We start from the raw sequence: 11,192 nt of genomic DNA, 5'->3' as shown, positions 1-11,192 counted from the left end.
GGGAAAAAAAAACTTGGTGGTCACGCCTGACTTCTTTCATTTTCGCTCGTGCTGTGAGGACTCTTAATTGGGCCATGCTGCGGCGGCGCGTGGTGACCGTGGTGACCGACCGAGCGCGCGGTTGGCGCGGTTTTTGAGCGTAACGTCTCTCATCCCCCTCAACGCCACTGTTAGACCTCGGTGTACCAGCGGAGGAAAAGACATTTAACTGCGCCACTTCAAGAAAAAGAGTGTAATTTTCAGAAAGGTAAACTGTCTTCGAGTAATATGGCCTCAAATGCCGAGTTAAACTCGTATCTAGCTGAGCGTAAAATTCTGTAAAGAGTTGTGTTGGCGAAAATAGCCAACTAAGCTAGTTGCTTCTAGTTGTCTTGTGGAGGTTAAGAGGTTGTTAAGTGAGTCTTTCTTACTTGCAGTATAAACATGTTTTAAACGAACACACGTCCTCATACACTTTTCACCTTGGTAAACTAGCTAGGGTAACATGACTGTGAGTGGGCATGTCACGTTGTCTCCAAACGTCACCTTGCCCAGACCGATAGCTATAAAACATTAAGTGTGTGTGTGTGTGTGTGTGTGTGTGTGTGTGTGTGAGAGGTCCATTAAGGAATTCTTCACTCACACTTTTTCCTTCATCTCAGCTGTGCATGATGCAAGATCAGATCCTCTCTGCTCTGAAGAAGGACCTACGGTCCCTGCTGATTTCGGCTAAGCATGGTCTGACTCCCGATCAGCTTAAAAGGGACTATCACAGTATGCTGGGACGTCCTGTACCCCTCAAGCCTCTGGGTTTTCGCAGTATATTGGACATGGTCAAAGAAATGCCTGATGTTGTAAAGTTGGACTACGCTGTTGATGGCAGTGTATTGTTAAAAGGTAGACCTATTCATAATTATTAATATTGTATTAAGATTGTCATTGAGATGTTTTATTTTACTATCAAAACGACATTTTCACAAATACTCAAGTAGAAGCTTAGGTGATTCACAAATCCTAGCATAATTTCACCTGTTCCCTTCTCCTGCCCTTCCCTTTCAGAAGTACGAGACAAGTGATGTAGTGATTGCTTTTGTCCCAGATCTAAAATGCTCATTGCTTTTATCCCAAAATGACACTTTCCCAAAATAGTGACATTGTGCTTGGTCTCATTTTTTATTATCTCTAATCAAAACATTTTATTTGTGTAACCCCCAAATAACTATAAATAGCTATAAACTATAAATATAGCAAGTTTTTTTTCCTGTCTGTGCAATATTATTGCCAGTGTTTCACATAGCATCGTAAATTGGGGAATATCTGTTTCATTTCTGTTCTGCATTAGTACCCAGTGGCTATGACAGGAGAGTGGACACACTTAGCATGAACCACACTCCTTGATTTAAACTCGTATCATCTTGTTTCAAGGAATTGGAGATGAAACCACGAAGGGGATCGAAGAGCTCGTCTCCAAGCAGCATGACCACAAATCTAAGTCCTCAAGAAAGGCTGGATTGGGCGGCTTCCCGTGCCGTTACGCCTCTCGTCCACACCCATTGGTGCTCCCTCGCAGAGGCCACGCCCCTGCCACTGTCCCTGCCCAGCTGCGCGCGCAGCTCAGGCAGCTGCTGTCGCACGGCCCTGTGAGGCTGTCCGAGCTGGAGACGCGCTATGCCGCCTGCTTTGGCCGCCCGCTCCTGGTCACGCACTATGGTTTCTACTCCATTGCTGAGATGCTGACCGCGGCCTCGGACCTGATTGTTGTGAGGCAGACTCGCGCGGGATCTTACCTCATCCTGAAGGTGGCAGTCACGTCTGTAAGACACATGCCCACAATCCGGACCACTCCTCCAGAGAGGCCCACAAGGTTGATAAACTCCTCTCCTACCTCAGGTGATAAGGTTTTTGCATTCTGTCTAATGCTTATGGTGTATGTTGTTAGACTTTATGGATTAATTATGAACATAATTATGAACAATTATGAATTATTTGACTTGTGCATAAAACAGTAATTGCCAGTGATCAGTAAACTTCATCAGGCACACAGTTAAAAGGTTTAACATGATACACACCGGCAAAACCATCTAGCTGGTTTGTACCATGTTTGTAAATGCACCGTAAGTGTTCATCATGTGCTAATCAGTGAAGGATGTTTTTTTGTTTCTGCAAAAGTTCAGAAAGAAAATTTAGTGCCCAGCAACATTAAGGGGAGCGGAAAGTGCAGCAGGCAGGTTCCAGCGGCCAAAGTGCAGCAAACAGAACCTGCAGAACCTGCTCCAGAACCTCAGAGGACGTTTGAGAAGTCTATTGCAAAGGTTTGTCAGTCCAGCATTTTTAATGTGTTCTAGTCAATACTGGTCATCTTCTTCTTGTAGTTACATACAGTAAAACAAAAACAAATGACAACAGTAAACACATGAGTAGACTAGAACCATAATCCTGTTCAGATTCCGAAACTCGCATCGAAATCTGATCCTGGGTTTTGCACTCTGGTAGGTAATTGCTGCTACTACTAAGTTTGCATGAACTACTAAGCTTATGTGAGCTGCACCTCGGCTCTGTGGTGAGGTTCCTTCTAAGGCCGTGATTGGCCTGTGCAGCGAGGTGTTGTCAACTAGGTCTGTTTTAATGTAAAAGCTTGGCCACTTCGTTGTCACACCTGACTTCTGGGTAATCGAACATTAGGAAGATTTGTTGGATCTGGATCTTGATGGTTATGATGTGAATATTCTATGATCTAAATTTACAGCCAGTTATTACAAACACACAGGGACCACATTTTAAATTCAAAACACAAAGTTGAAAAGCCCCGCCGCTGACTGTCGGGGCCGTACGTGTGACGCTCGGCCGTCCCAGCTCAGAACCCTTAGGCTGAGATTATTTGGTCACGCTGGCCCCTTTAATCTTTTCCGGTGACGTGTCTCAGCTTGAACAGGAGCTCAGACAGGGGATGCTGGAGAGTGGGGACGGCAGCACGGTCAGCGAGGAGCTGAAGGAGAAGCTCCAGAAGGTCAGTCAAACATCACCTCCTCCGCAAAACGTGGGCTGCTGCCCTCAGACGTTCCTCTGATGATGGAAACAGCTGCTGCTGTCGTGCCTTTTCAGGTGGTGGCGGGGCACTGCCAGGGGTTGGCCATTCACGACCTTCCGTTGGAGTACAAGGTAGGGGTGCGCCTCAGATCATTCGATTGATGTTCCTGGATTAGACTTTGCCACGGTGATTTTGCAGAAGGCTGTGATGTGCAAATGAGCCCTCTGATGTAGGCGTGTGGTGTGTGAATCCTGACCAATCGCAGATGCTCCTGCCGAGTGGCTCTGCAAATGAACGTCGGCGTCCACATAAGCCAACAAGAGCTTAACAAATTCTGACCTTTTTGTCCCTCTCTTTGTGTTCTAAGAAAGTGTATGGGGAGGATTTGCCTGTGGCTCAGTGTGGCTTCCTTAGTGTGACTGAGATGGTTGGAGCCCTCAGTGACACCTTCTACCTGCAGCCTGGGCCCAAGCATGGAGCGAACCACCTGCTCATAAAGGATCTCAAACAGAATGGTGCTGAACCAGGTGGGACACCTGCTGCCTGCTTGGCCATGATTTTCTAATGACACTGAGGGAAAGGACCTTGACACACACTCACCATGAACCAGCGAGCATGTGTGTATGAAGTGTTTTGTGGAGTAAAAAAAAATTGTGTTTTCATGATGTCTTGTAGCAAGTGGGTCTTGGTACTTCATACCATTTCATGACTAAGACTGCATACATTTTTATCAATGTACTCTATAACTATAAAAGAAAGATAAAGAAGAGAGTGCAGGCAGGGTGGTGTGGATGGCATAAAGTGTCTGGGGTGATCTGTGATAGGAGGGTGTCCGCTAGAATGTAAGGAAAGATCTATAGGACAGTAGTGAGACCTGCTATGTTGTATGGACTGGAGACAGTGGCACTGACAAACAGAGACAGGTGAGAGAGATGGAGGTGTCTGAGATGAAGATGTTGAGATTCTCATTTGGAGTGACGAGGAAGGATAGGATCAGAAATGAGTTTATTAGAGGATCAGCACATGTGGCATGTTTTGGAGATAAAGCTAGAGAAGCGAGATTGAGATGGTTTGGACATGTACAGAGGAGGGAGGAGAGGTATATTGGTAGGAGGGTCTTGAGGATGGAACATCCAGGCGAGAGGAGGAGAGGTAGACCTAAGAGGAGGTTTATGGATGCAGTGGTAGAGGATATGAGAGTGGCTGGTGTGTCAGTGGAGGAAACTCAGGACGGGGCCAGATGGAGGAGTTTGATCTGCTGTGGCGACCCCTAAATGGGAATTGCCGAAAGAAGACTCTATAACTCTATAACTACTGGCGCTATACACTCTAATATGTGTGTGTGTGTGTGTGTGTGTGTGTGTGTGTGTGTACACACAAACGCACTTTTATGCTGTACCTGTTTCATAGCCTTTTCCCAAAGTGAAAGTGGCCCGTGTGCAGAGTCGCTGAACCCTTCCAGCAAGGGTCACTACTTCACCAGCTCTACATCGGCCTGGGAGCAGAAGGACGTGGGCGGCGTGACCCTGGGCTTGTCAGAGTCCGAGATCAGGATCTCCAACAAGACCGTCCTTCAGGTGCGTCTAAATGCCAGAGCTATTCATAATTAGGCTTGTCCCGATCCAATATTTGGCTGCCGATATTTGCAAAAAAATGCGTATCTGTATCGAATTGGCAGGCACAAGAAAATGCCGATCCAGACTCCCGTTTTTTTTTTTTTTTTTTTTTATGTCTGATATGGATTTTCAGCGCACCCATTTAGATAATCCATTCCAGTTTTTGTTTTGCTGTGTTTTCGCCAGAGAGTAAAATCCGGTTTGCATTTTCCAGCACACGAGCATAGCATCTCCCCATTTTAGCTCGGTGGCATCTCCTAACTATTAAGACGGCCATGTAAATTTGAAGTTATCGGTAAAAATGTCAGTTGTGTGGGATTATTTTACCTTAAAAGAAGACAAAGACGAAGAGGTAGAGTGCAACATGTGCCACAGTAAAGTCAAGCGTGGTGGTAAAGCTGTAAGAACTTTTAATACAATCAATCTAATCAAGCATTTAGCGAAATTCCACCATAAAAAACATGGAGTTTATAAAGAAAACCAAACAGACCAAACCAAAAGACAAAAAGAAAGGTCCTACACAACTAACAGTGGCAGAAACGTTTGTGAAGCGTAACAAACTGCCACTGAACAGTGCCAAAGCTCAGGGAATAACAAGTCATTTACAATATTATTTGCACTTATGGCTTTTTAAGCCTTGGTTAACTAATGCCATTTCTGTTTATTTATTATTTTGTCTATTTTGAGTTTATTAATTACTAAATAAACAGTTCAGTTTCTCCTTACCAACCATTGTGTATTATTCAAAGACACCTAATTCAGCTGGCTACTTGTTATCAAGAGTAAAACACAACATGAGTTTGACAACAAAGTAACTTGGCTAAATAACTTTAATACATGCTCGGATAGGCCAGTATCGGCCGATATCGGTATCAGATCGGAAGTTCAAAAAGCTGGATCAGGACATCCCTATTCATAATCAGGTTAGTTTAAGCACCGTACAAGGACCTTTTGCCTGCTTCTCATGGTCACACGGTCACTTCTTACGGCGGCCAGCTGTGCCTGTGTTGCTTGTCCCCCTGGGCTCACCTGGGCTTCCCCGGCGTTCACAGATGACAAGTGTTTTCCCGCTGGCGTCGGTGGGCTGTGAGGACGGCCCGGTCGTGCCCCTGGATGTGCTGCGATGCCAGAAACTGAAGCAGCCCACTCGCAGGGCGGAGCGGGAGCTGGTGCCCGTCCTGGTGGAGTGGACCGAGTCGCCCGGACGCTTCTGCATTCGCTTCAGCGGGAACCAGGAGGCCAGGGCTTTGGAGAACATGACTTTTGAAATGAGGTTGCTTTACGGAGATCTTCCTTGGATTGTTCAATAATACATAGATGTTTCAATATTCTGGGTAAGGTGGTGTTATGAAGGCAGAATTGAACCAAATCAGGATAAGTATGAGCTAATTAAAATCCTGTTTTTAATAAATATTTGATTCCACTATGTCTTGAAAAAAGTTTGTCATTGTCATTTGTACCAATTTGATGTTGCTTTCAAACTTGGAGAATTTGAAAATTTACAGATTACATATTACTTACCCTGAATCATTTTCAAATAGTTTTTTTTCTCTTCTCCATAATCCCAGACTATATCGTGTTCCAAAAGCAATATAGTGCTCTACACATCGTGCTCTACTGACCATCAACCTGCCCTATGATTCAAATGAAACTGGAATCTGTGTCTGGCTTGCAGGAGCTTTTACACCTGCCCCGACGTGACTGAGCGCTACCTCCTCCCAGACGCATTTGTGCGCCCTGGCCAGGTGTGCTGCGTGGCTCCCAGAGACGTGTGGTTCTACCGGGTGGTGATCCTCCAGCTCCTCAGTGCCACCCAAGTGGAGGTGTACTACGTGGACTTTGGAGACCATGGAAGTGTAAACAGGAGCAGCCTCAGATTCCTCAAGTCAGTTCTTCATACGTTGTAGCACACGTGAAGGTGCCATATATCCTGGGTTTATTAGACCCTGAGCTGCCCTGTTTTACGGTTGTTCTGCTCATTATGCTACGTAGTGCCTCATGAACATAAAGTGAGTTTTCTCCTACAAGTCTTATCTCCCTGCCTCTGCCTTTTTACACTGAGCTCAATTCCATCTCCAGGTCGTGTTATGCCGAGCTCCCTGCGCAAGCGGTTCCGTCCGTGCTTGCTGGAGCCAAGCCCCTCAAGGTAAAGTAACAGCCAGGCCAGGTGTGTGTGTTGAAGCAAGGCCGTTCTGTGCTAGTCTTGATTTCCCCCAGACTACATATCCTGAACAAATGGCAACTAAGCAAATTAATTTTATGGAGGAAGGGATGTTTTAAAGGAATGTGGCTTTTGTCTTAATTAATTATGAAGCTGAAGTCATGAGGCGGTCTCTGCTGTCATCTGTCTTCCCTTATCCTGCACGTATCCTGTCACTCTTATTCCGCTTAGTCACACACTGTAATTATACCACAATTGCCCACCTTGGGGCAGCTTGGGTTCATTAAGGCTAATTCTGTCGCAGGCTAAGTGTTATATCTTCATCCCACTAAGTTAAATGATTTGCATTGAATGATCCGGTGGGAAAGTGGTGGTATAGTTAAAATAGTTTAAAAAATATATAGTTTTTCTAGTTTTAGTGTGCTTAAATCTTGTTTTCTTTGTGAAAGGCATGCATCTAAATTAAGATTTGTTTCAAAAGTTGCCTTCCATAGGGCACAGATCATTACAGCAAAATTGGAATTAGAAACTCCATTAATCTTGCCTGGAACTTTTATTCCACACTACACACTTGATTAAATGCTGGGTGGTGGACTTTCAGGTCATTTAAATCCTGTGCATCAGATACATCATTAGCAGATCACTGAATATGTACAGTGTAGGTGATCCCTACATCATCATCTCACAGGCATGGCAACATGGGTAAGAGAAGACAGCACGACCAGACAACTAGTTACTAGCTAATAGGTCTCAGTACTTCTGTTACTAACGACCTCACTCGTCCACTCATCACAGGGCGTTTGGACCAAAGATGCGACAGCTGCTTTCCAGAAGTTGTGCTATGAGCGCACCCTAGTGGCAGCAGTCCACAGCTACCAGGACGACATCCTGCTGCTCTTCCTGTGCGATACCCACACAGAGGAGGACGTCTACATACACAGGGCCCTTCAGACGGAGGGCCACGCCACTGCCTGTTCCCCTGCTAGCACACCGGTGGGAGCCTGATCCCTCCCTCACATCCAGCCAACAGTGCTATCATTGCTGTCATTTTTACCCCTTTTTGTTTGTTTGTTTGTTTGTTTGTTTGTTTTTGTCCCCTCCAGATTTTTTGGCAGTTCAACCCTGTCACATGTTATCTTGGAGAGGGCCAGTTGGAGGAAGTAAACGAATATATCCCAAAAGAAGGGGCTCCTTCTGCGGACGACCACAGCCCTGAGCTCCGGCCCCAGCCACAACCCTCCACAGTACACGGCTGTCCACTCGTAACCCGCAGTACCGAGCATGCTGGGGGAGGGGGGGGGAGGGGGGGGGGGTGTGTCAGCGGCTGTGCCGGGCTGCCGGCCAGCTAGCTCTGGGCTCCGTGTAAATTAGCAGGGTCCTCAGGCCCAGCGGCGTGCAGACAGACTCGTTCTGCTGAGACAGTAAAGTGGGGAATTACAGCGAGCCGCTTTTGGACGCTGCTCATCAAGATGGGCACCGCACGGCCGTAGATCAGCCAGCGCTCCGGGAGCTGCTTCACTTTTCCAGATCGTCTCTCGGCTGCATCGATCTGCTCCCGAATGAGCATTGTGCACTGGACTTCTTGATGTTTAATTAGCATACCAACATGCAATCGATAGGGCACGTTTGTCATCGTTCGCTGATAACCGTTCACGCGGATGACGTGAGTTTGTGCGTGTCTCCTAGACTCTAACGGACGCGGAGGAGAAGCACCAGCCTGGGAAAGGGGAGGACGGCCTTCCTCACCTTCCTGAGCTGGAGTTCATCGACGCAAACCCGGTGGGGCTTCCGAACGCGCCTCAAAGAGCGCTTCCACGGACATCGCACATCATGATATTGTTTTGACGAGATCACATTGCACTCGTGTTCTATCCAGGGTGAAACGGCTAATCCGTTTGGGGCTCTGGTGGAAACGTGCTCGCCCACTTTCGGTAACTGGGATCACGGATGGACTGACCGAAACATCGGAGATGACGCGCCTGATTCTGGCACCAAGTGTGGGGAGGACAGTTCGAAAGTAAGAACGGTCTCGGCTTCTGGTGCACTCTGTACATCCCAAGGTGACGGAAAGTGACATACTGTCCGACACACCGGGCCCGTTTTCATCTGAAACGCAGTTCTTATTCTTCACAGTCTCCATTCGAAATGATAGGCTGGGTTCCTGTGTGTGTTCAGCACTAGAACTGCACCGTCTGAGTACAAATTAGCTCCTGGTGCTTAGCTCATTGTCGCTCATTATAATCACCATGTTCCCTAGAGACGCAGCCGCAATTAATTATTTGTTAGTTGGATGAGAATGCTAATTATCCTCTCTGCAGAGGCTTGCCTGCTGAATCATTGAAAAAAAAAAACACACGCTTGTGAAGAATGGCAAGTTTAATAAGTCAGGATAGATGGTAGCTGTAGGCTCACACAGTAATGTAACCATGCCGCACACTTCCTGACTCTTCTAAATGCTACACCTCAGCAACTTCCGCGTTTCCCTACGCAGGCTGCATCACCATCGTTGGCTCCGCACGCCGGCCCGTCGTCGGAAGCTCGGCCTCTCGCTGTCCACGAGCAGCGGTCCGAACTGGCCCAAGAGCGAAGAGGGTCCGAAGAGCCTGTTTCCACCCTGCGTGCCCTCAGCCTCCACACTCCAGGACTGATCCGGAGCAGTGACTGCGCAAGTATGTCTCAGCCTGCCCTGGCTCGGCTGACTACAGCCACACTCAGCGCAGCATATCTCTAGTTAAGTATGGCCCCTCCTTGCCCAGCCCAGCTCCTCCTCAGCCCCACCCCTTTCCTGCTTGGCAACGACCTGGTCCTCCCCCTCCCCAGCCGCCCCCTCCCACTCAAACCAGTTTAATGCATAACCACTAGCCCCTTTGCACACTGTGGGCCACTGTGATTTAAGTTTGTCGTTGGGTTATCTTATTGCTGTTTGACTGGTTTGGAAATTGGATTGTCAACCAGTTGAATGCCGTAGATGATTTTAAAGCTTGATTTAAATGCACAGTTCCGAAGTAAACTACTTTTTCTGTCTATATGTTTCGCAACTGAACAGCAGCGACAAACAAGGTCGATTTTTGCCTTGTAACGTCTTGACAAAAGACGGCAGAGGAATTGTAGCTTTCTGCAGTTGTCGCCTGGTTAAGTTCAGATCAGGAAGACAAATGGAAGAGGCTGTGCTTTGTTATGCATCTAGAAACCTGCCCTGGGCTGTTTAGAAATCTTCTCTGATCTACAAGATTTGATCTATCGTTCCAATCTTTGATTCCTTAGGGCTGCAGAATATGGCTGAATATCAGGTCCTGATGTCTGAACACATGCTGTTTTTAACCTTTCATTTCACTTCATTCACATTTCACCACTATTGCAGTTGAAGTCATCTAGAATGTGTCTCCTATAGAAAATTGCACCATTTGTCAGCTTTTCCTTTTTTTTTTTTTTTTGGTCACTTGCTGTTATTATTTTGAAGTCCTCCAGTTGCGTTGTGTTTGTTTGCGTCTCCAGACGTCTGTGGCGAGGAGCGGGTCGACGGGCCGCCCACCCGGCTCATGTTCCCATCGTGCTTCAGCAGCGCCGGGCGCAGACTGGGCCTCGACGCCCTCCTCCTCGGCCGCTCCTTCCCGCTCTGCCTGGGGTCGTCCGCCCGCATGGCTGCCGGCTCCGGCCTCCTGCACCGGAGCCCCCCCCGCGCGACCCCTGCACGGCCTCCCCTGACCTCCACCACCAGAGTGCCAGCGTGGGACGGCCTGGTGGACGGTACAGTTTCCTGTACGCTGCAGTTCTGAAGTGTGCAGATGTGCTTCTGAGAGCTACGTTTTCAGCATTTGTATTTTGTTAAATACAGTTTTATCTTTTTATGTTAACAAGTAAAAACTTTACTAAAGTCAGCAAGCAAATTATGATAACAGAGAAATTGGTATTATAATAGGTAGAATGTTGTTTGAGGCTTATAAATGATTTTTTAACTAATGATGTCCCTCATTAGTATTGATTTTTGTTTCTCTGTATAAATATTGCTGTTTATAAAGTGCCAGTTTTGTGTATTCTGTCATGAAGATAAGCATCCATTCCCATTTTCATAAGTTTTGTGTCTTAAGTTGTTCATTGTTTTTTTCATCTTGCATTCGGGGAGGTGTTGGGAAGGGCGTGTTCACATTACTGAAAAATAAAAATTCTGTAACACATTGATTTATTTATGTGGTAGAATGATTAAAAGCATGACATGGCTTTATTATTAGCTGTCCTATAGCTTGTTAATTTACAAGCTGCTTGCGGGTACTTTTAGCCTTGAATTTATTTCCTAGTTTGTCGGTTTGGAGCATGAAAATTATGTATTAAGAATGAGAAAATGTCCAGCACTGTGGCTGTTGTGAACTATTGTATAACTGCATTGTTGTCACTATATCTCACATGCATC

The 11,192-nt window shown here is 46.6% G+C and overlaps 1 protein-coding gene across 1 annotated transcript; it reads left to right on the top strand.

Annotated features, from left to right (window-relative positions):
* Positions 1-59: 59 nt before the first annotated feature.
* On the top strand, positions 60-10,959 carry tdrd5 (tudor domain containing 5). Its single transcript, XM_077024605.1, has 17 exons — positions 60-247; positions 642-876; positions 1,405-1,869; positions 2,149-2,291; positions 2,903-2,986; positions 3,082-3,138; positions 3,375-3,534; positions 4,418-4,584; positions 5,676-5,896; positions 6,299-6,508; positions 6,703-6,769; positions 7,580-7,777; positions 7,888-8,028; positions 8,471-8,563; positions 8,661-8,801; positions 9,276-9,453; positions 10,280-10,959. Exons 2-17 carry the CDS (start codon positions 648-650, stop codon positions 10,558-10,560), a joined length of 2,835 nt encoding a protein of 944 aa, XP_076880720.1. The 5' UTR covers positions 60-247; positions 642-647; the 3' UTR covers positions 10,561-10,959.
* The last annotated feature ends 233 nt before the right edge of the window (positions 10,960-11,192 follow it).

Source organism: Brachyhypopomus gauderio, chromosome 12, assembly GCF_052324685.1.
Source record: "Brachyhypopomus gauderio isolate BG-103 chromosome 12, BGAUD_0.2, whole genome shotgun sequence".
Classification (NCBI taxonomy): domain Eukaryota; kingdom Metazoa; phylum Chordata; class Actinopteri; order Gymnotiformes; family Hypopomidae; genus Brachyhypopomus; species Brachyhypopomus gauderio.
This window is presented reverse-complemented; position numbering and strand designations above follow the sequence as displayed.